Source organism: Acartia tonsa, chromosome 6, assembly GCF_053477335.1.
Source record: "Acartia tonsa isolate MP-2025a chromosome 6, ASM5347733v1, whole genome shotgun sequence".
NCBI classification, from domain to species: Eukaryota; Metazoa; Arthropoda; class Copepoda; order Calanoida; family Acartiidae; genus Acartia; species Acartia tonsa.
Window position 1 is genome coordinate 29,365,636 of NC_137265.1, and position 24,704 is coordinate 29,390,339.

The following is a 24,704-nucleotide window of genomic DNA, read 5'->3' on the forward strand; positions in this document are numbered from 1 at the left end:
GAGACGGACTAACGGGTGGACAGAAAAGTGAATTACAGAGTAGCTTCGTTATCTAAAACATTGTTGAGAATAAATGAGTTATTAAAAGGAATTGTGATATAGAGTGATTTGTTGACAGTACCTATAATTAAAAATGTTTTATTCATGACTGAATGTAGAGCCATTAACTATTAACAATCAAGTTTTAACTATATTTAGGGAGTAGTGTAATGTTACGAGAGGGTGACCAACGAAGTATTGTTTCTGGGAGTGAGGAGGGTGTTCTACAAGAGCTTATGGATTCTGCTTCGGGTAAGATTTTTTGGGACACCCTATCAAAAATTATTGAAGTCGATTTTTAATCTTTTCCCTAGCGTTTGGATTTACGTACAGACAAAGTTAATTATAGAGTCGATGCTCACTGACCAGTATAATATCCCCTAGAAAGTTCAGACGTCTTTCTTATATAGCTGCCGAACCGAGTACCCCAATTCTACAAAAGCCATACAAAAAAAGGATAGGTGCTTAAATTGCCAAAAACACACTCACTTTTTGTCAAAAACAAATTACTATACTTTTGCTAGTTGTATAAATAGTAGCACCCCAGTTATATATAGCAGTTTCTCGGTGCTTTTCCTAAAAGTATCTGGCGAGCATAGAAATCTCCAATCCCACTTGAAACAAATTATAATAAAGGGGTGGGGGTAGTTTTTTCCCAAAATACCTAACTATTGTGGAAGATATCCCAGCTCTGAGGGGCTATCTAGTATCCAATATAAACTAACCTAACCTGACTTAAAATGAAAAACAAACAAACGAAAAGCTACCTCCATCCTCTAAATTTTAAATTATTTGATAACAAGGGGCCGGGGGGAGGTGTTCTGTGCTCAATAAGGCGCATTGAGGGAAAACTCTGTTTCTGTGAAGAAAACAGAGCTGCAGCTTGCAGTTTCCTGTGTGTTAGTAAATCAAAACAATTTGTCTTCGTTCAACTTTTCCCAATATTTGACAGGGGTAGATACAACAAGGACAATTACGTCCACTGATAGCCAAGCTGTTTCAAATAATAAGCTTAACATAAAGCCAAAGGCATACATTGAGATAGAGAGTTAGAGAGAATTAGAGATAGAAGAGAAAAAGAAAGAGAAAGAAGGAGAAATAAATAGATAAATACATAGATAGATGGATAGATGGATGGATGGATGGATGGATGGATGGATGGATGGATGGATGGATGGATGGATGGATGGATGGATGGATGGATGGATGGATGGATGGATGGATGGATGGATGGATGGATGGATGGATGGATGGATGGATGGATGGATGGATGGATGGATGGATGGATGGATGGATGGATGGATGGATGGATGGATGGATGGATGGATGGATGGATGGATGGATGGATGGATGGATGGATGGATGGATGGATGGATGGATGGATGGATGGATGGATGGATGGATGGATGGATGGATAGATGGATAGATGGATAGATGGAGAGAGAGAGAGAGAGAGAGAGAGAGAGAGAGAGAGAGAGAGAGAGAGAGAGAGAGAGAGAGAGAGAGAGAGAGAGAGAGAGAGTAACAGGAAGAGAGAGAAAAGAGAGAACCGAATATAGAGCAGCATTACAGAAAATAAGAACAAACAGATACAACCATTTTTAGAGCAGCTTTAATAATAACAAAACTTAGATGCACCAAGAAAGTAGAGATGAAAAATACTTTACTAAGAATCATACAATATATTTTGAACCATTTTTTGTCCGTTTGTAAGTTTTTGGTCTGTTCCTTTTATCTTTTGAGCTTCGCTTTTATGATTGTTGTCATCCAAAATAAAACAATATATTTCTTGTTATCAAATACTACTTATATATTTATTCTCCAAATCTTTTAAATCTATATTAATTTAAATTTTGTTATGAATGTCCTTTCCCCTGGCTTATCTTTTTTACCTTTGGGATGAAATAGATAGTGTGTCGTAGCCTTTTCTTTTAGGTAAAATCCCTCGAACCGAAGTTGGCCCACTCCATAAGCCCCCTATATAATTTTTTTATAATAGGGAGTTTCTAACCCCTGGGGAGATCTTATAACCTTTACCCCACCTAACCTAACCTAACGTAATATACGGTTATTCAAAACATGGGATAAAACAGAACGATTATTCATCCCCAATTTCAATTTCATCCCCAATGATGATAAACAATCTGTAGATTAGTTTCAAAGTTTGGACACTGCTAGTTTAAACCAACCTATCAATAATTAAGTCAACAAATGAGAGAACGTGTAATTGATATCTAAAGAGTGAAAACTAATCTCTAGTTTAACTATCTCCGTAACCCATGAGCACTAAAAGTGTCCTTTTTTGTCACTCTCTTGAAATTCTAATAACAGTAAAATGAGAAGAAATCCCAGGATTAAAGCTACAGTGTTTTTGTGCATTGGAACAACTTTAGAAATCACATGTTTAAAATCCCAATACATACAGAAAGTCTAGATGAACACTCCCTAAATTAAACCAATGGGAACACTGTGTAGTATCAATTCGACCACATTATAAGTTAGAAAGTGTACACATTTTTGTATTAATGGCAGATTTTTGTCAACAATACATATTTTAATTTGTAACAGTTGGAGAAAATTATAAAAAAATATAGATGAGTCTTTGTCAGCTTAAAATTCCTTTTTTAGGAGGGACGGATATTTGTGTCTGTTTGACCATTTAGGCTAAAATATCTTTTGAAATCCCATTTAAAAGAGAAGTCCTCAAAATAACTTAAATTCTAAAATCAAATATATTATAAATAATCAAATAGGGTCAAGCGGGGCATTAACCGGTAAGGGGCATTACCGGTATTTTTTTACCCACCTTCAGAAAATGATATTTATCTCCATGTTCTAATCGACTGACAGAAAAAAAACATAAAAACAAATTTGTTCCTTATTAAATTGCCTACAAAAAAGTATAAAATGAAATTTTTGTGAGATAAATTTTAAGGGTACTTTTTGGGTCTCAAAGTTGGACGAAATTTTTTTTTTCCAAAAATTTTTTCACCTAGGTGTATAAAGATCGACCTACATAAAAATTGGTAAGACCTAGAACTGATCCGTAAAAACCTTTTGAACTAAGAATTGCCCGCTCTTTCCAAATCCGTTGAGAGCTTAAATGTAGAGTTGATATTTTTTTTAAAAATGACGAAAGTTCGCGCGGGGTATTTTTCGGTAACGTCGAAAAAAAATTCAAATTCGATTTTTAAGATCAATTTTCAGGTTTTCTTTGGTAAAATCTAAAATTCAATATGGGCTTTTTAAGAATTAGGCCAAAAAGTGAATAGAACAGGTGTTTTTTTTATATAAAAAAATTTAAATTTTATTTTTTAAGAAAATTTTTGTGAAAAAAAATCGAAATTTCTCGTCTTTAAAAAAAAATAATTTTTGACATAGAAGGAATAGTCCGATCTTTATGAAATTTTTTGTGGATAATCCCTATAACTTATACTAATTATGATTATTTATGTTTGACTGGCCGTTTGGCCGTTTTTCATCGATTTTTTTTAGGTTGAAAAGACGTTACCAACAATGCCCCACCATGGGGCATTTATCGGTAATTTCTTTGAGTCCAATTATGACAAACTTCTAAAAGTCCTAGGATAACGTCCTATTAGGACCTGATAGTACTTTCTGTAAGCTTTCTAATGGTCTTGGTCCCATTTAAAAATATTAATATTTACCCCATTTTTTTTTCAAAAAACCGATAAAATTACCGGTAATGCCCCGCCTCACCCTAATAAGAATAGAACTGTTAATTGTTCCCTAACTTCCATCCACTCACTGCTAATTTTAATTGTGATAATTCATACAAATTCATTACAGGCTTGCAAATTTCGCTGAAGTGCTTAAACACCTGTAAGAAAAACCTTAACATTTAAATCTAAAATAATCAATTTGTGTTTTTAATCTCAGCGAAATATATATAATCTCAAGCTGAATTCATTCAAATTTGCAATAGAGGGAGAAAATTCTAACATGCCTAGATTTAATCTCTAAAACGGACAAGAGAAGTAAAAATGCTTTACTTTAAATAATGTATGTAGGAAACTATTGAAATTAATGGAGGGAGGGGTAGTTTTTCCCTATACCTAACACTGCGAGGTCTATACTTCAGTGCCAAAACCCTCCGTGGCTGCCTATAACCCAATATAACCTGGTCTAAAGTAATAAACATACATCTGAAAAACTATCCCCCCCTCCCCCTACTTATTTATCAGATATATTTTCATTGTCTGATAGTGGACGGGGAGACACTAACACTAACAGTAAGACTGGCATTAACACTGACATTAGCACTGACACTAACACTGACACTCCTAATCTTTAATATATATTCAGTGTCAGATAGTGGAAGGGATACACTAATACTAACACCTACACTGACATAAAGACTGACATTAACACTGACATTAGCACTAACACTGACACTCCTAAATATTGATATATTTTCAATTTAGATAGAAACAGGGGATACATTGTCAGTGACACTCACACTACTAAAAATTGATATTTTCTCAGTGTCAGATAGTGGACGGTGAAACACTGACACTGACACTCCTAACTATTGATATATTTTCAGTGTCAAATAGAAAAAGGGGATACATTGACACTGACACTAACACTACTAACCATTGATATTTTCTCAGTGTCAGAGAGTGGAGGGGGGACACTGACAAACACTGACACTCCTAACCATTGATATTTTCTCAGTGTCAGATAGTGGACGGGAGGACACTGACAAACACTGACACTACTAACTATTGATTTATATTTTTAGTGTCAGATAGTGGACGGGGAGACACTGACACTCCTGATGAAAGTGCTTATACTGACAGTACAGGTAAGATTATAGTACAGAACAGGGACCTGAAGGGATAAGACAATGGACGATAAATCATGATAAAACAAAATAACCCCTCAGGTAGATTAAAATTATTGGTAGAAAAGTTTTAACCCAATCAAGATTTTAAAACCAACGAATATTAGTATAAAAAATATTGAGATCATAGACAGTGTCATAGTAAAGATATTAAAAATTATCGGCTCTTGAAACTCTTAGAAAGGATGAATGCCATGGCCGTTAAAGGCGCAAAGTTCATTAATTTCTGTAACTTGCTCTATCAATTTTGCTACTATTTTGGGCTTAATTGTTCTTGTTTGTATAAGAAGCTACTCTATAAATAAGGTATGATGTCCATTTTGTGACTAAAAGAAAATGTGATCGAAGATGTCAATAACATAAAATTAGTGAATTTTGGGATGGAATAAAATTTATTTCTTCTTTAAGTCAGGTTAGGTTACATTGTGTACAGGACCTAGTCCTACACAGGGATAGGACATCGCAGGTATAAGCTCCCAGTTGAGCATGAAGAAAAAAATATTCCCCCCTACCTTTTTAATATAATTAATGCTAAAATAAATAGGCGAGGAGGGGGGTTCTGTACGTAATCGTTACGCACTTTGAGCGAAAGCACCTTTGCATTTGCCGCGTTACCTATTGACAATACACAATTATCTTTGTTATTTAGGCATAGATCTGACTCAATTTATAATCTCAACACTGAATAAGAACACAAAGGACAGAATGATTATGCTGAAACTAGAGGCGGTAAGTACGGATACTTTGTCAGGCTCGTGACTACAATAATAGGTTCATAATCTCTACGCTGAATAAGAACACAAAGGACAGAATGATTATGCTGAAACTAGAGGCGGTAAGTACGGATACTTTGTCAGGCTCGTGACTACAATAATAGGTTTATAATCTCAACACTGAATAAGAACACAAAGGACAGAATGATTATGCTGAAACTAGAGGCGGTAAGTACGGATACTTTGTCAGGCTCGTGACTACAATAATAGGTTCAAAATCTCTACGCTGAATAAGAACACAAAGGACAGAATGATTATGCTGAAACTAGAGGCGGTAAGTACGGATACTTTGTCAGGCTCGTGACTACAATAATAGGTTCATAATCTCTACGCTGAATAAGAACACAATGGACAGAATGATTATGCTGAAACTAGAGGCGGTAAGTACGGATACTTTGTCAGGCTCGTGACTACAATAATAGGTTCATAATCTCTACGCTGAATAAGAACACAAAGGACAGAATGATTATGCTGAAACTAGAGGCGGTAAGTACGGATACTTTGTCAGGCTAGTGACTACAATAATAGGTTCATAATCTCAACAATGAATAAGAACACAAAGGACAGAATGATTATGCTGAAACTAGAGGCGGTAAGTACGGATACTTTGTCAGGCTCGTGACTACAATAATAGGTTCATAATCTCTACGCTGAATAAGAACACAAAGGACAGAATGATTATGCTGAAACTAGAGGCGGTAAGTACGGATACTTTGTCAGGCTCGTGACTACAATAATAGGTTTATAATCTCAACACTGAATAAGAACACAAAGGACAGAATGATTATGCTGAAACTAGAGGCGGTAAGTACGGATACTTTGTCAGGCTCGTGACTACAATAATAGGTTCATAATCTCTACGCTGAATAAGAACACAAAGGACAGAATGATTATGCTGAAACTAGAGGCGGTAAGTACGGATACTTTGTCAGGCTCGTGACTACAATAATAGGTTCATAATCTCTACGCTGAATAAGAACACAAAGGACAGAATGATTATGCTGAAACTAGAGGCGGTAAGTACGGATACTTTGTCAGGCTCGTGACTACAATAATAGGTTCATAATCTCTACGCTGAATAAGAACACAAAGGACAGAATGATTATGCTGAAACTAGAGGCGGTAAGTACGGATACTTTGTCAGGCTAGTGACTACAATAATAGGTTCATAATCTCAACAATGAATAAGAACACAAAGGACAGAATGATTATGCTGAAACTAGAGGCGGTAAGTACGGATACTTTGTCAGGCTCGTGACTACAATAATAGGTTCATAATCTCTACGCTGAATAAGAACACAAAGGACAGAATGATTATGCTGAAACTAGAGGCGGTAAGTACGGATACTTTGTCAGGCTAGTGACTACAATAATAGGTTCATAATCTCTACGCTGAATAAGAACACAAAGGACAGAATGATTATGCTGAAACTAGAGGCGGTAAGTACGGATACTTTGTCAGGCTAGTGACTACAATAATAGGTTCATAATCTCTACGCTGAATAAGAACACAAAGGACAGAATGATTATGCTGAAACTAGAGGCGGTAAGTACGGATACTTTGTCAGACGCGTGAGGATAATAATCAGTTTACAATTTTGCAATGAAAAAATTCAGAATTGGTTTAGCATAATTTTAAGTCTGAATAATGTAAGTTACGAATACTAGTCAATAAGACTTACTAAACTGAAAGCAAGAAATTCAAACTAATAATTAATCTCTGCAGCAAATAAAATAATATAATAACTATCAGGAAACACTTTAACAGCTGCTCTTCTTGTATTTTTTTTATAATTTATTTTTAAAAATTAGATTAATTCAAATTGATAAAAATTTTTTTTAGCATAACATATACTGCACAATAAAAATTTAGTCATTGAATGATGATAATTGACATTGCAGTATTTAAATTACCTAGCGGCTAGTTTTTTAAACTAAAATTAGTTTTAAAAATTAACCCTCGATGTCCGATATTTAAAAGTATGATAAAAATATATACTCAATATTTTCTATTTTTTTGCTGTAAAAGTTATTTTTTCTCTATATTTTCCTGTTTTTTCTGCTTATCGTTTTATTGGATTTAAGTAAAAATCATACATTCTACTACATATATTATTGGATTACAATTCAGATATGCTAGGGACATATATAATATATATGTCCTCTCATAGAAACGAGGTGTACATATCCTGTTTAACTTTAATGTTGATAGTAAATCGACATTGCTTAAAGCAGTGGCGTGCACAGCGATTCACCAGGGGAGTTGGAAATTATTAGGAGGTGAAAAAGGGGGGAGGCAACCCATACAAATTAAAAATTGTATATACCCCTTTACCACACGCCACTTGGTTAAAGTCATAAATAGTAGAATTCTGTGGACTACATTTCAAATGTCTGAAATAATATCGATATTTCACCATTGAAATCGACTATATGTTAATGAATTAAAGAAGTCATGACTGACATAATTTGACATAATAAAATATTAGAAATTATAAATGGCTGTATCAAGTTTTGACAGGAAAGGTCATCAGTTGAATAGCGTTTTGTATGCTATAAATTATAATGATTATTTAGCCATGGTTATCCAAATACCATAATTTTGGGTGGGGAGGGTGTCAATCTTTAAATCTTGAGGCGTAGACCCTAGAGGATAGGTGCAAAGCCGCCAGTACGTATATAAAATACAAATATATTGAGAAAATGAAAATAAAATATTCTATGCTTTTTCTTTCCAAATAGTGTACACTTTCAAACCAATAATGTTATTGGATTTTTCCAACACTATATTATTATTGGTCCAATTAAGATCATCTTATTGTATTTATCTATCTATTTTAGGAGATGTCGTCATTAGTGAAAGATCCAAAGAAAAATCATCACAAATTTCCACAAATGTCGTCCTATCATAGGATGTTAGTTCACAGGTCGGTACTATCTAGCTATCTACCTATTCATTTAAAACATTTTTATCTGGCTATCAATAATTCTATCTATCCATTACTTCACTTATTTATCTATTTTTGCCTATAAGTGACAAATATTGGTTAAACCATTCAAAAAATATATCAGGGTTGCCGCATATTTGAACTAGACCATAATGTAGATCAATCTGGAACTGTGCCATAGCCAATTAAACATTCTATTTTAGGGTTACCGTATATTTTGGACTGGGCCATAATGTGGATCAATCTGGCTACTGATGCATAGTCAATAAAACATTATATTTCAGGGTTGCCGCAGATTTTGTCCTGGACCATAATGTGGATTAATCTTGTAACTTTGACATAGTCAATACAACATTCTATTCTGGGGATCAATCTGGCAACTGTGTCATACCCAATAGAGTATTCTATTTTAAGGGTTAACGCATATTTTGAACTGGAGTACTCTAATTTGGATCAATCTGCCAACTGTGTCATGGTTAATAAAATATTTTGATATAGGGTTGCCGCGTATTTTGGACTGGACCATAATGTGGATCAATCTGGCAACTGTGTCATAGTCAACAAAACCAAGACGACAAGGTACAAAAATAGGACTTCTTGACATACCTAAATTAACGATAAGAGTCATCATTACGGACGGACAGATTAAATAAAACTTCTCTATACAAAGTGTTTTTAATGTTTCATGCTATAGCCTTCTATTTTACCCCTGTTAAAAACAAAATAATATTACTTATGAAGAAAAATAATTCTACAAAAATTCATCATCCAATTTTTATTTGTTATCAAATACCTACTTTGTTAAAACCAAATTGCATAAAATATACTTATACAAAAACTAGATTATAACTCATTTCTTTACAATTTTTAGTGATCTTAAGGAATAGAAGCCTAAAAGACAATAAATTGAATGACGATAAACTTAAATGAACCCTTCTGTACAATTATCGAAAAAAATATTGAACATTGTTAGTTGGAATCAACAATTTAGACTTAATAAAAGTACCCAAAGCAAACCTAAGAAACGACGGGTACTAGTATGAATAAAAGCCCAATTTACCCTGCACCATGAAATTTCTACAAAATCTTTTGTTTTCTTTACAACTAGGTTGCCAGATATGAAGTTTAAAGACCATATTCCTGATGACGTCATTTTAACTGCTTCTGAACCAAAACGGTAAGATTTCTTTTACTTAGTGTGTAGTTTTATCAATGATATCGCAAAATATACAAATCTTTTTTTTAAATCATAAGAAGTGAATGAAGTTTTTTTTACATCCGCCAAACACTTTGTTAAAGTCAAACATACATTAATAAACATTAATTTAAACAGTACATCAAATATTTCTCTGTTAAAACTCAAAAAATCTACACTTAAGTTTTATATTGCTTGTAACTTTTTAATTCACAAAAGATCACTTTCTTAAGATTTGGATCCTATATAATTTTGTTCAAGTAATATACATGATATTATTTAGGTTACTAATGAAGAGAGAGAGTTGTAGTTGTGAGAGTGGGGACAGATACAGTGATTCTAGTATAGTAGAGGATAGATATGTTATTATTTAGGTTACTAATGAAGAGAGAGAGTTGTAGTTGTGAGAGTTGGGACAGATACAGTGATTCTAGTATAGTAGAGGATATATATGTTATTATCTAGGTTACTAATGAAGAGAGAAAGTTGTAGTTGTGAGAGTGGGGACAGATACAGTGATTCTAGTATAGTAGAGGATTTATATGTTATTATTTAGGTTACTAATGAAGAGAGAGAGTTGTAGTTGTGAGAGTGGGGACAGATACAGTGATTCTAGTATAGTAGAGAATATATATGTTATTATTTAGGTTACTAATGAAGAGAGAGAGTTGTAGTTGTGAGAGTGGGGACAGTTACAGTGATTCTAGTATAGTAGAGGATATATATGTTATTATCTAGGTTACTAATGAAGAGAGAAAGTTGTAGTTGTGAGAGTGGGGACAGATACAGTGATTCTAGTATAGTAGAGGATATATATGTTATTATTTAGGTTACTAATGAAGAGAGAGAGTTGTAGTTGTGAGAGTGGGGACAGTTACAGTGATTCTAGTATAGTAGAGGATATATATGTTATTATCTAGGTTACTAATGAAGAGAGAAAGTTGTAGTTGTGAGAGTGGGGACAGATACAGTGATTCTAGTATAGTAGAGGATATATATGTTATTATTTAGGTTACTAATGAAGAGAGAAAGTTGTAGTTGTGAGAGTGGGGACAGATACAGTGATTCTAGTATAGTAGAGGATATATATGTTATTATTTAGGTTACTAATGAAGAGAGAGAGTTGTAGTTGTGAGAGTTGGGACAGATACAGTGATTCTAGTATAGTAGAGGATATATATGTTATTATTTAGGTTACTAATGAAGAGAGAAAGTTGTAGTTGTGAGAGTGGGGACAGTTACAGTGATTCTAGTATAGTAGAGGATATATATGTTATTATTTAGGTTACTAATGAAGAGAGAAAGTTGTAGTTGTGAGAGTGGGGACAGATACAGTGATTCAAGCAGTAGGAGGAGTAAAAGCATTGGTAAGTTGTTTACTTTTGTAATAGCTTTTTTAAAAATGTTGGTGTAGAAGTGTACAGATCAAAAAAGCGTATTAAAATAATTATTCGATTATTTTTTGTAAAATTGTTTTTATCTAGCAGAAATTAATCCAAATAGTGACAAAATTATATCAAACAATTGTACAAATTTTTAAATAAACTGTTTACCAAAATCCAGTTTATATTTATGTAATGGCAAAAAAAAATAAAAACATTGAAAAGTAAATACACTTTTTTTCCTATAGCTTTTGTGATTGTATAATGTTATAAAGTTTTTCCATTAAATCAGAATGAACTGGATGAACTTGTATCGTTTTGAAAAAAATTTTTTTGTAAAAAAGTAGTACGACTATTTAAAAAAACACCCTGTATTTTATAGAGGAGAGAGAAGAAGAATATGAGAGAGTTAAGAGGAGAATATTCAGTGAGGGTGGCAGAGATCATCATCATCACCACAAATATCCAGTCAATTTAGGTCAGTTTTCTCATAGCTGTGCTACTCTATATCTAGGATATGTTCGTCTATATTATATTCAGTGAAGGTGGCAGAGATCATCATCATCCAGTCAATTTAGGTCAGTTTTCTCATAGCTGTGCTACTCTATATTTAGGATATGTTCGTCTGTATTATATTCAGTGAGGTGGCAGAGATCATCATCATCACCACAAATATCCTGTCAATTTAGGTCAGTTTTGTCATGGTTGTTCTACTCTATACCCAGGATATGTTCGTTTGTACGTCTATTTCAGCACATCTGATTTTTTATAAAATTTACATAATATTACTTTTTGCTATAAACAATTGGAAAAATCTCTGTTCTCTAACAATTTGAATAAAGGTTCATTTTTTAAATAATGTATTCTTAACTTAAGGAAAGCATTTGACAATTTTTTTTCACATACAAAAATAATATGTGTACATTTCTAGAAGTCACTATTTTTTATTCAAATACCTTTTTTTAAATTAACAAGAAATAATCAAAATTAGTCCCATTCAGTTTTAAAATATTTAGGTCTAACTGTTGTAAAGAAATTTCATTCTTTATCCCCGTTGTTTATCAAATAAAATTAAGATTAGGGAGCGGGTAACTAATTATTGGTTTACCTTAGGTTAGACTAGGTTAAATTTATTAGAGAGTTGCCACCTTCTCATATAAACTTTGGGTGTTATTGTTTACTATAATTTTTATCCTAGAATACATGTCACTATCCATGTAAGATTACAGTTTGCTATACATTTAAGTAAATTACTTTTGCAACACCATTTAATCAGAAAGGGACATTATCCTGGAAAACAAATTTGTTTGTCCTGTATATACTGTAAGAAAAGAAAAATTGTTATATCAAACATTTAAGAGCATAAAAAGGTAATTAGTAATCATTAAGATCATTTTGTTTACAATAAGGAGAGATATTCTATCCGAACTATTTTGTCTAAAAAAACACATAAATATTAAAAATAATTGATTGTTACATCCTATTATATAAAGTAGTAAGCGTTTTTGTCTGTCCCGAAGGATCTCGCTAACCGCTGAACCGATTTTGTTCCCCTTTACAGTGAAGCTACTTAAAGGTCCTAAAAAGGTTTTAAACTATTTTTGGAGAGGGTGTTTTCACAAATAAAAAAATATTTTTAAAACTCTTTTGAAACTCAAATTTACAATTGGATGAGGTCGACTTTTCCCCCTCCTACCAGTGCCCCTAGAGGCTTCTAGGGGCGTAGCCGCTAGTATGATATAAATGAGTTATTTACAGGAAGGGAGAGCACAGTGGACTTTAAGATACCCAACGTTTTAAAATCTCATTCGCTTGCTTAAATCATGATGAGTTGGTATAATCTTGTAATGTAAACCATTTACTGACATGTATATACTTTACATAAGGGATAATTTTGTTCATCATCATTGTGGATGTATTGTATATTAATTTATCATTCATTGTCCTATCTCTTAAGAACACGGAATTTTTACTAGGGTTGGGCCGGATACTTTTTTGGCCGGATACCGGATACCGGATATCCGGCTGATTTCAAACGCCGGATATCCGGTAACCGACCGGATATCCGGCTAACGCCGGATATCCGGCAAATATCCGGTTATCCGGCCAAATTACCGGATATCCGGCCAAATTACCAGATACTAAAGTAGCAAAAAAAAATTTCTTCAGAAATCTTATATAAATTTACATAAAGTTAAACTTGTTCAGAAAAAATGTTCTTCTAGCTTCAATAATAAGAAAATTATAGCCATTTAAAATTTTAAAAAGCAGAGATTTTTGGTGTAAAGTATAAAAAATTATAGAGCCGGATATCCGGCCGGATAGTTTCAATATCCGGTATCCGGCCGGATATTGAAAATGGCCGGATATCCGGCCGGATATCCGGCCACACCGGATATCCGGCCCAACCCTAATTTTTACTACCATTTGATTTATCATAATAGATAATTACATCCCATTCTATTAAATTATCTATCACTCGGTCATTAATAAATGTTTAATTAAAATAATATTTTAATTTAGGTAGTATCAAAGGATCGAACCCTTCCAGATCTTTTGATATCAGAGAAACTCTGCGTGACTCATTAGATCGACCACAGGTACAGACAAATTAAGGGTAACTTATTTACATTACTAGCACAGCAGTAACAAATAAACAATTCTGGTGAAAAAGAATTCTTAAGGTATAAAGAGGCAACGCTGATAAGATTATGATGAGAAAATTTTTTATCAACAGGGGATTTGAGGGTAACGTAATTAAATACAATTATTTTTATTTTCTAGGTGTCAAAGTCCTTCAGTTTTGGTGGTTACCCTGCAGCCCAACCATTAGAACCCCACAGACATAAGGTAATTATGACAATACTAGTTTTAGTAGTTACCCTGAACAAAAACAAAAAATATATTTAGTAATTACCATTTTGAATTTTTAGCCAGTCTCCGCGTGCATCTGAGTCCTAACTTCAGAGAATCATGGCTACAACAACAACAATTTTTAGCTCATAGGAAATATGTACAAAGTAAAAAAATGGAAAAGCAAAAGTAATTATAGTGACTATACCTCCTTGTTACAATAGTTCTCATTTTGGGTTTGAAAAGAACATGGCGATTTTAACAACCTAATTGGGTAGTTTCACGAAATGCATTTAAACTTAATTCAGTGAACCGCCTATTTTTTCCTGGTTAATTGGTTAAACTACATTTATATGGCATATATTTGAAAGAATTTCAATTTTCTACCAGGTAGTTTTTAAAATATGAAGACTTTAAAATCGTCTTTTTAAATTGCATATATTACAAAAAGACGATTTTAAAGTCTTGATATTTTCAAAACTACGTGGTAGAAAATTGAAATTCTTTCAAATATATGCCATATAAATATAGTTTAACCCATTAACTAGCAAAAATATGCAGTTCATTAAATTAAGTTCAAATGCATTTCGTGAAACTACCCCTTTAAGATTTTTTGTAAAAAAAGCTTGTAAAGGCTTTGTAATATTACTTCAAATGAATAATGTTTATAATATAGTTTTTTTTTTCAGAGCAATCCTCCAAAGTTAAGCCGTGGACAAGTTGTTTGGGCTGTCAGGAAAATTAAATTAATTTCTCATGTGTATAATAAAATTAAAAGTGAGGCATGAAGAAATCTCTTATCTTTTTGTATTAACTTTCAATTAGCCACGAATGGATCACAGTAACCTTCCCACCTCCTCCTTTAAAACGCACTGTTCTTAGTTATCGAGAACCTTAGCCTTAGAGGTATCTCCCAATTATCATTAAAATTATCTAAAATGAATAAGCAAGCATGGCTCATGGCTCGTCAGCCGCGCGTTTCTATTTATCTTAAAGCAGTTGCGTGCACTGTGATTTACCAGTGTGTGCAAAACCTTCAGGGGGTTTTAATTACGGGTTACTTTTTTGTGGTTCAATATGATAAAATGAATTAAAACCCTAATTAAGTCATAAGATAATTTAATTTTTGTTACACAGTGATATGGGATATGTGCCCAAAGGTTCTATTTTGATAAATCCAGACACAGGAACTCCTTATCTTAATAGGTTAGTTTTTTATATAATAATGCTACTTTGTAACTCACTTTGTCTGTATGTCTGTCCGTTCATTTGTTTGTCCTTTCTTACGTCTATTTGTCCGAGTCCAAAGATTCACTTTGATAAACTAGACACAGGAACTTCTTATTTCAATAGGTTAGTTTTTTTATTGATGCTACCTTACAACTCACTTTGTCTGTCTGTCCGTATGTCCATTTGTCCCAGTAAAAAGGTACAATTTTAATAAATCCAGACACAGGAACTCCTTATCTCAATAGGTTAGTTTTTTTATTGATGCTACCTTATAACTCACTTTGTCTGTCTGTCCGTACGTCCATTTATCCAGGTCCTAAGATTCAATTTTAATAAATGCAGACATAGGAACTCCTTATCTTAATAGGTTAGTTTTTTAATAATGCTACTTTATAACTCACTTTGTCTTGTCTGTCTGTACGTCCATTTGTCCGAGTACAAAGGTACAATTTTAATAAATCCAGACACAGGAACTCCTTATCTTAATAGGTTAGTTTTTTTGATAATGCTACTTTATAACTAACTTTGTCTGTCTGTCTGTCCGTCCATTTGTTTGTCCTTCCTTACGTCCATTTGTCCGAGTCCAAAGATTCACTTTAATAATCTAGACACAGGAACTCCTTATCTCAAAAGGTTAGTTTTTTTATTGATGCTACCCTACAACTCACTTTGTCTGTCTGTCCGTACGTCTATTTGTCCCAGTACAAAGGTATAATTCTAATAAATCCAGACACAGGAACTCCTTATCTTAATAGGTTTGTTTTTTTATAATGCTACTTTATAACTCACTTTGTCTGTCCTTCCGTACGTCCATTTGTCCAGGTCCTAAGATTCAATTTTAATAAATCCAGACACAGATACTCTTTATCTCAATAGGTTGGTTTTAAATAATGTTACTTTATAACTCACTCTTTCTGTCTGTCTGTCCGTACGTCCATTTGTCCGAGTACAAAGGTACAATTCTAATAAATCCAGACACAGGAACTCCTTATATCAATAGGTTAGTTTTTTTTTAATAATGCTACTTTATAACTCACTTTGTCTGTCTGTCCGTACGTCCATTTGTCCGAGTACAAAAGTACAATTCTAATAAATCTAGACACAGGAACTCCTTATCTCAATAGGGTAATTTTCTAATAATGCTATAATAATGGGTTTATCATTGGTCAACCGGCCAATTGCAATCAATTACCGACATACCGGCCCGTTTACAACATTGTCATACCAATCTTCTGACATAAATTTCAATATATAACTTTAACTATTTTCAGTGATGGATCTGTTTATGTGTTTGACCCCTCGAACCCTCCCCGTTTTATGGAGGAAGATGCTTGCACCACCTCCTCTTCCCCACACCCCTCCACACCCTCGCCCCTGCTACTACACCAGGCAAGTCAGAGACATACGAACATTAAGTTTGGTAGAGCAGCTACACTACTATATGGGTATATCCTTAGGTTTTATAAAAGAACGTTTTTACCTGCAAAAAATATATAGAATAGTCTATGTTGATATTGTAATTTTACCAATAATTTGATTGTACATTGCACTTAGGAAGGGAGAGGACATGGCACTATAAATTATATAGATTTTGTGCACAATTTTCCACATTCGCGACGACTTAGATATTTGGGTATTTATACTAAATATTAATTCTTGAATGGTTGGTAATAAACTTGCAGTCCAAACCCTTCCACAAATAATTGTGGTTTATCTCGGTTGGGTGTGTATTTAAATTCATCCTCCATTACCATATCTCTTAAGATCCCTAAATGCACTGCAATACTAACATTTATTCTGCTAAAAATTGATTTTAAAGATTTAAAATCAATGGTGCCATTATTTGATGTATAATTTGTCTGTTTGATAAACCAGGAGTTGAGTAAGCTATCCCTGGAAGGAGACAAAACAGGTCTGGTGGCCTATCCTGGTGGCTGGATGCTTCCAGCTCAGGTAAATATAAACTTAGGTAAGGTTAAGTTGAGTAAGCTATCTCTGGAAGGAGACAAAACCGGATTGGTGACCTATCCAGGTGGCTGAATGCTTTCAGCTCAGGTTAGGTTAAATAAGGTTTAGATAAGCCCCGCATGGTTTAGAACGTAATGCATAGAGGGTTTTAAGTATTGTATCATTATTGATGACAAAAGTCTAGCAGTCTAGGTAAAAGAACTTTGCATATTTTTTTTAGTATCAAAGATACTCTTTAAGTGTTTGTGTTTAGTCATCTGTCGGAATTCACTTGAATTGTAGATTTGTATTTCAGACATTCCGGAGTGACCTTTCTTTTTGGTACTTTCAACTGCAACCCCCTTTCTCATTTTGAAATAAAAAATCAGGGATTGGGGTAGTTTTTTTTATACTATGCCCAATCTTTGAGTGGGCCTTAATTCTGCGTGCTCAAAAAAATAATTTTTCTTTGATAAGGCATCTGCCCGACCTGCTCCATATATCCTGGTGAATCCTGTATCTCCTGGCCTACCACCCCATCAGTATCTACCTTGCCTAGCACCTTATGATACTCAAGGTAATGGTTACAGATTTTTCGAGCTTGCAGAGTATGCGAGCTACGAGTTATCTATCAAAATCAATTCATAACAGTAACGCTGCGTAACTTGATGATTCATGATATTGTTGTATTTTTAATTCTAAAGAACTCTACATTTGTTAGTTGGTCCTAAGAGACAGAATTCTGTAATTCAAGACACTAAGCACTAATATCTAGTATTTGTCAGGTGGACAGGTTCAGGAGGGACAGAAGTCTGTAATACAAGACACTAAACACTAATATCTTGTATTTGTCAGGTGGACAGGTTCAGGAGGGACAGAAGTCTGTAATAAAAGACACTAAACACTAATATCTTGTATTTATCAGGTGGACAGGAGTGACAGAAGTCTGTAATACAAGACACTAATATCTTGTATTTGTCAGGTGGACAGGAGGGACAGAAGTCAGTAATACAAGACACTAGACACTAATATCTTGTATTTGTAAGGTGGACAGGAAGGATAGAAGTCTGTAATACAAGACACTAATATCTTGTATTTGTCAGGTGGACAGGAGGGAGGGGACTTAAGTCAGTAATACAAGACACTAGACACTAATATCTTGTATTTGTCAGGTGGACAGGAAGGATAGAAGTCTGTAATACAAGACACTAATATCTTGTATTTGTCAGGTGGACAGGAGGGACAGAAGTCTGTAATACAAGACACTAGACACTAATATCTTGTATTTGTCAGGTGGACAGGAGGGACAGAAGTCTGTAATACAAGACACTAGACACTAATATCTTGTATTTGTCAGGTGGACAGGAGGGACAGAAGTCTGTAATGCAAGCCACTGGACAGCCTTTACCGCCTTCGATACAGGTTTAATGATAAATCTTAATTTTAAACAAACCTAGCTTTAAATTGCAACTGAAATAATATTAAAAAAGGTTTTGTGATTTGGGGGGTAACGATTAGTTGTTATATGACTAATTTTTATCTGACCCCAAAAATTCATTAAATTTCTCTTTAATTTCAAAGTGGACAAAAAAGTCCATGTAATGAAGGTTTACTTTAAACAAAAAATTTACATTCTCGTTAATTATTTTAGCACCAAACAGCTGCTGCCATGCAAACGGCCCAACAGCATCAAATGGTTGCAGCCGCAGCAACTCTTCAGTCAGCTGCTCATATTACTAGCCAGGTATTAATATTACTTTGGTCATGCAATGTTCTACAAATCTCTCCTCCTCTGTATACATACATTACATACATACATGTCCATTGTCCATATATATAATTCAGGTTTTTTTAAATGGATATTTAATGGATATTTAATGGATATTTTGATTTTTTTTGGATAACAAAAAATTAACTATCCTCCCCCCCCCCCCCTACCTTTATTTTGAATTGTGTCAAAAATAATAGGATGTGAGTGATGGGGGTGTTGTCAGTACTCATCGGGCACTTAGAATGAGAGTACCATATCCAATTCTATTTTATTTGCAGGGACCCACGGCCCCTCCGCCACAAGTGTATGCCCCGCCACAAACTGTTATTCATCAACACCCCAATCATGTTGTGCAACAACAGGTATGGATACATGTGTGTTTTCATCTTAAACTTTAATAATGCTTGTAATTAATCTACAAAATAACCCTAAATCAAATGTTAGAAATGTGGTTCATGCTACAAATGGATATAGAATACATGGATATTATAACAAGGGTAGGTTTGTCGTGCATTTAGGTTGCTACAATGGTCCTCATTTAAAGGTCAGTTCGTTCCTCAAGTAGTAAGGGAGGGGATGTGGTACCGTTATATTAGCCAGCTGGTTTAAACATTTTATTAGTGTATGCGAGAATCTCTCACAAATATCCACGCATTCTATTTCTATTATGCTACAAAACGTGTTGAAAAAAAAACGTCAGACATGCCAACTTTTAAAAGTTTTATATTTGTATTCAAAACTTTTCTATATTTAGATTGTCACATTGATTTTAAACCTTGCACTCTTATAACAATGTAATATAAAACCTAGATGTCAAACACACTTTATAATGCAATTGTTTACAGAAAATCAAAGATTTTGAAAGGCACTTCTTAAATTTTTACTCCTTAAAGTTATTGTTCGTTTTTACTAATCTCTAATTTGTAAAGGTTCGTTAACTTATGGATGTTGTTATCCTTATTTTCAAAAATAAAATATATTTTTCTTAGGGAGTTGGAACTCAGCAACCAGGAATAATGGGACCTGGAGGCGTCCAGCAGACCTCCATCATGCCAACAGGACAACCTGCAGTCAATACTGGTCTAGTTACAGGTATTCCTGGATAAAACTCATTCTTAATTTAAAGTAACCTGCCTGGAGGCGGGACTATTATAAACTATCTTTATTTAGTGAATCACCACGGAGGCGGGGGAGTAATAAACAACGGAATATCAAGTGCCAACAATAATAATACCAGGGATAGGGACATACAGTTTAAACATAAGTAGCTTTGGTGTTTTTTTTCAGAAAGATTTTTTATTTTTGAGGTTTCTTTTACCCAAACCCCAACAACCACTTTGAATTTAATAAATTACGCAACTTTATATTTATGCTACAAATATCTGTATGTCCCTATACTATTAGTAGCGTGAGTTCTAGTAGTGTAGTAGCCACCCCCTCAACAACAGAAGTACAATATAATGGAGGACGCCTACTAGGAGCACCAGTTCATAAGCCTTTCTTATTCTCACTGCACAGGAAAATCATAATTGTGTTGATACAGAATTTTCAGAGGTCAACTTTCTTGGGCCTCTAGAAAGGCTATTGTATTTCCTTTTTCAAATTAATTCTCACTGGATTCGGGCTATTTCTATCCTCAATCTTACAAATTCCTCCTAATTCTCACAAATTCTTCCTAATTCTCACAAATTCTTCCTAAATCTCACAAATTCTCCCTAAATCTCACAAATTCTTCCTAATTCCCGCAAATTCTTCCTGAATCTCACAAATTCTTCTTAATTCTCTTAAATTTTTTGCCACCTGATATAGGAGGAATTTATCTGCAAAAGACTACAACACAATCTACAAAAGCAACATTAATCAAGAATTTAAAATAGATAATTATATCATATTATTTTTTATTGGTAACAGATCTCCAACCCACTCTGTGGTTATCTATCTTCAGCACTGTCCAGCAATTCTTTCCAGGTATTTTTTATAAGCAATACAGACAGGCAGACAGACCAACTAATACATGTGACTGTATAGTTAAGTAGCTGGAATAATAAGTAAGGTTTCAATGAAAATATCATTATTTAAATATAACACAATCTCATATTCTCTTTACAATTCCACAACAATTTTAAAAATAAAAATGCCTCAGAAAATCAACAGCATTTTAAGTATTTAGATTTTTTTGGTGTTGACACTACTATATTATATAGAAGTCAGCTGATGAGCATGTTGGACCACTTTCTCTCTAGTGGTGGTGGCCATATTCAATTTATGAATCAATCTAGCCAATGGGTGGATATCAACACACTACCACCCGATCATCCTACTACTAATAGGTAAATCAATCATGTAAAAGTTTTTTTTATAGTTATGAGGAAGAAAGGAATGTAGAACAATCTGGGATCTGAACGGATAAGACATTGGGGGATTATCATTGTAAATATACAATAGGTATTAGGTTAGTTATTCAGACAGACTTAAAATGAACAAACAGAGTGAAGCAGTAGGTACAGATACCATGTTAGCCTATACTATTACCCATTAAATTTTCATTTTTTCAGATACCCAATTCAACTAGTTTTTGATACAGAAGACCAGGCCGCTCATACAATAGCTAAGCTTAAAAATGCAGGATTTATAATGGAACCACAGGAACTATAAGCTGCCAGCTGCCAAAAGCAGTCTTTAGAGCTATGTAAAATAGAGAGAGAAAAAAGAAGCTAAATGCTGACAATGGGCTGTTTAATCTGGTTTTAAGCAGGGAGGAGTTTTTCATTAAAAGAAAATGATTTTGCCTACAACTGCTTCCAAAGCAAAACTATTAGTTTAAACCAGGAAAGTTGGAGGCAAAGTGGTGCTTTTTTAATGAGATTTTTCTCTCTGGATTACTAGCTGGTCAAATTTAGTGCAATATGCAAAAATAAACAAATTAGTGAAAATAGATTTAAATATCTTGCAGTTAACATTTAAAGAATTCAATTCACAATAAGTTTGAAATGGAAGAAGGAAAGTAAAAAAATTCTAGCTAATTGGTCCAAATCCAAAAGTTCTAAAAAAGTATTTATGCCTATTTATTTTTCCTGCCTATACAAAAATAAGAAATTAAACTTCAAAATTGATTTTCTAAAACCGATTTTTATAAAATTATATTGAGCCAATAGCTAATGTATTTTTAATCTAAACTTCCACATAAAGTTCACTGTGCTGTATAAATCAAATTAAATTTTTGATCTCACAAAAAAATATAATAATTATCCAGCCGCAAAAATAAATTTAAAAGCACAAACTAAAGAAAATTCATACCTTTAGACTTTAACTTAACTTCTTTTATCTTTAAATATAGGATAATATTAGCCTAAGACAAATTCTTCTTGTATAATGTCTATTTTAAGCAATTTTCACTTTCAAGATTACTGTTAAAAATTATTTTCTGTTTATGAAACTTTTATTATGAATTGAATATAATTTTCCATAAAGTTCTTTTCTTAGAATATATTTAGGTTTGATGAACTTTAAGTTTGTGATAAAAGTTTTATTTATGGAAAGTATTTTTACAGTGTATAAGGTTTAGTGTTAACCCCTGCCTGTAACCTGAGTTTAAAATTGTGGGGAAAATCTGAGTTGAAAATATAACAATTACCATAACCTAACTCAGGTTGTTTCTCTGAGTTCAAACTCAGGTTCCAATAAGAAGTGTTTTTCCAATCTCAAAGTGTAGTTGCAAGTATTCCCCAGTGTTCTACTCTCAAAGTACATTTAACAAGTGTTCCCATTGTCTAAATGTGGATCTTCATGTCATACAATGTTGTTATTTTACATTTACATGAAATGTCTTTCATTTTTCCTGTACGATAATCCAATTATTTTGATAATTAAAGCCATAAAACAATCAAATAACAAGCAATTATACACAGGGCCTAAAAAGGATAAATAATCTTTTAATATGATTTGAATTTTTTTTTATTTTTGCAAAAAATGTTTTAATAAAATTTTTTAGTTTTAAAAGGGTTTATAAGGGGGGGGGGTTTTAATGCAACCATCTCGTAATCAATGTATAAATAGCACTTAAAATTCGAATTTTGATCTGAAATTTTGCATGAGTAATCCTTTGTAGACCCTATTTTCCCTAAATCGAACAAAAAGTTGAAAAAGTAACGGCTAACGGCTCAGCCGTTTAGCCGTTTTTTGGCTATTTTTAGGGCAAATATGTCATTAATTACGTAGAAATCAACTTTTTGAAACATTTTTTTTTGCTTTAAATCATGTGAAATGGTACAAAAAAACCATTTTTTAGATTTCTAGTACCAGCAACTACCGGCTAAAACCGTTTGAAAACGTTTTGAAGCGGAAAAAAGCATTATGTGAAGAGAGGTTTCGTGATTTATTTCTCTTGTAAATACCCAACAAATGTCTACACGGCTGAGCCGCCAGCCGTTAGCCGCTACTTTTCCAACTTTTTGTTCGATTTAGGGAAAATAGACCTACCAAGGATTACTCATGAAAATTTTTATATCAAAATTCGAATTCCATGTGCCATTTATACATTGATTACGAGATGGTTTCATTAAACCCCCCCCCCCCCTTATATGCAGATTAAAGGACGCCTGCAAGAAATACCACGCTTAAACTGCTGAAAGATTGCCACAAGTAGACCCAATACCCCAAATTTAAAGCCTTCAGCTTCAATAACAAAAAAGTTCTAGGCATTTCAAGAAAGCATTTTATATACAATGGAAATTTTGAAAGATTTCCGATGCCCATAAAAGAAAAAACAATATTAAATTACGTCGCCTAGACACAAAATTATAACCTTATCTTTGTCAGAAATTTAGATTGCCGGTAACTGATTACATTTTTACAATAAAAACACCACATTTCATAGTCAAAATCGATGAAAAAAATTCAATTTAAATTGCATTTTTAAACAAAAATCATAGCGGAAACAAAGGGGGAAACTTCTGCAAGCTCAGCTGTGATTGGTTACTTAGCTGATTCAGCCTTCTGATTGGCTACAGTACACTCAGTACAACGCAAGTTAAACTTAATTTTTTTTTAATGATTTTGACTATAAAAATGGGTATTTTTATTGTAAATATATAATTAGTTACTGACAATCTAAATTTATGACAAAAATAAGCTTATAACTTTGTTTCTAGGCCACGTAGTTTAATTTCAAAATTTCTAACATTAGCATTCAAATTCTTTCAAAATTTTCATTGTACATAAAATGTCATTTACTAAGTATATTTGCAATTACTTTTATTTAATAGATTTTTCCAATTTTTAACATTTACAAAAGGGCCTGCTTTATTGCTTCAAGATCCATGTCAGATCTGTATAGGAAATAAATGTCTATAAAGAAGCTCAAATTTTCCAAGGAATAAATGTTTGAAACTCATAGTGCTCCAATAATCCATAATAAACTCTCATTGCCCAGAACAATAAAACCCAATATCTTACTTTATTAAGAATAAATTAACTTTTTTCATTTCATCTTGCTATTTACATAATTTTGAAGTATTTCATTACTATTCTTAAAAAAGAAAATTTAAATTCATAATATAGTAAATTTAAGAAAACTTAGTTTTAAAATGAGTTGATTCTAGCGCCCCTCCCAAATGTGTCCAAATTTTGAAACAAAAATTAAAAACATTTTAACCCTTTCCTGACGGTCATAAAAAAAATATATATTGGAAAATAAATTC

The 24,704-nt window shown here is 33.2% G+C and overlaps 1 protein-coding gene across 5 annotated transcripts; it reads left to right on the forward strand.

The window, feature by feature from the left end:
- Window positions 1-193: 193 nt before the first annotated feature.
- Window positions 194-23,008, forward strand: enc (R3H domain containing protein encore). 5 transcript variants are annotated; one of them, XM_080164296.1, is made up of 25 exons: window positions 194-291; window positions 4,805-4,867; window positions 5,556-5,635; window positions 8,521-8,606; window positions 9,126-9,206; window positions 9,736-9,804; window positions 11,107-11,189; window positions 11,587-11,637; window positions 11,849-11,893; window positions 13,728-13,804; window positions 13,989-14,054; window positions 14,747-14,790; window positions 15,192-15,263; window positions 16,559-16,676; window positions 17,163-17,240; window positions 17,712-17,811; window positions 18,592-18,656; window positions 18,886-18,978; window positions 19,284-19,367; window positions 19,995-20,097; window positions 20,176-20,240; window positions 20,408-20,519; window positions 20,913-20,973; window positions 21,210-21,335; window positions 21,561-23,008. In XM_080164296.1, the coding sequence occupies exons 1-25, from the start codon at window positions 210-212 to the stop codon at window positions 21,658-21,660; spliced, it is 2,004 nt and encodes a 667-aa protein (XP_080020422.1). In that variant the 5' UTR covers window positions 194-209; the 3' UTR covers window positions 21,661-23,008. The 5 variants fall into 5 exon arrangements, with proteins under 5 accessions (XP_080020422.1, XP_080020421.1, XP_080020423.1 ...); XM_080164295.1 differs by lacking the exon at window positions 11,849-11,893 and having other exon boundaries at window positions 11,587-11,682; XM_080164297.1 differs by lacking the exon at window positions 11,849-11,893 and having other exon boundaries at window positions 11,587-11,682; window positions 20,411-20,519.
- The last annotated feature ends 1,696 nt before the right edge of the window (window positions 23,009-24,704 follow it).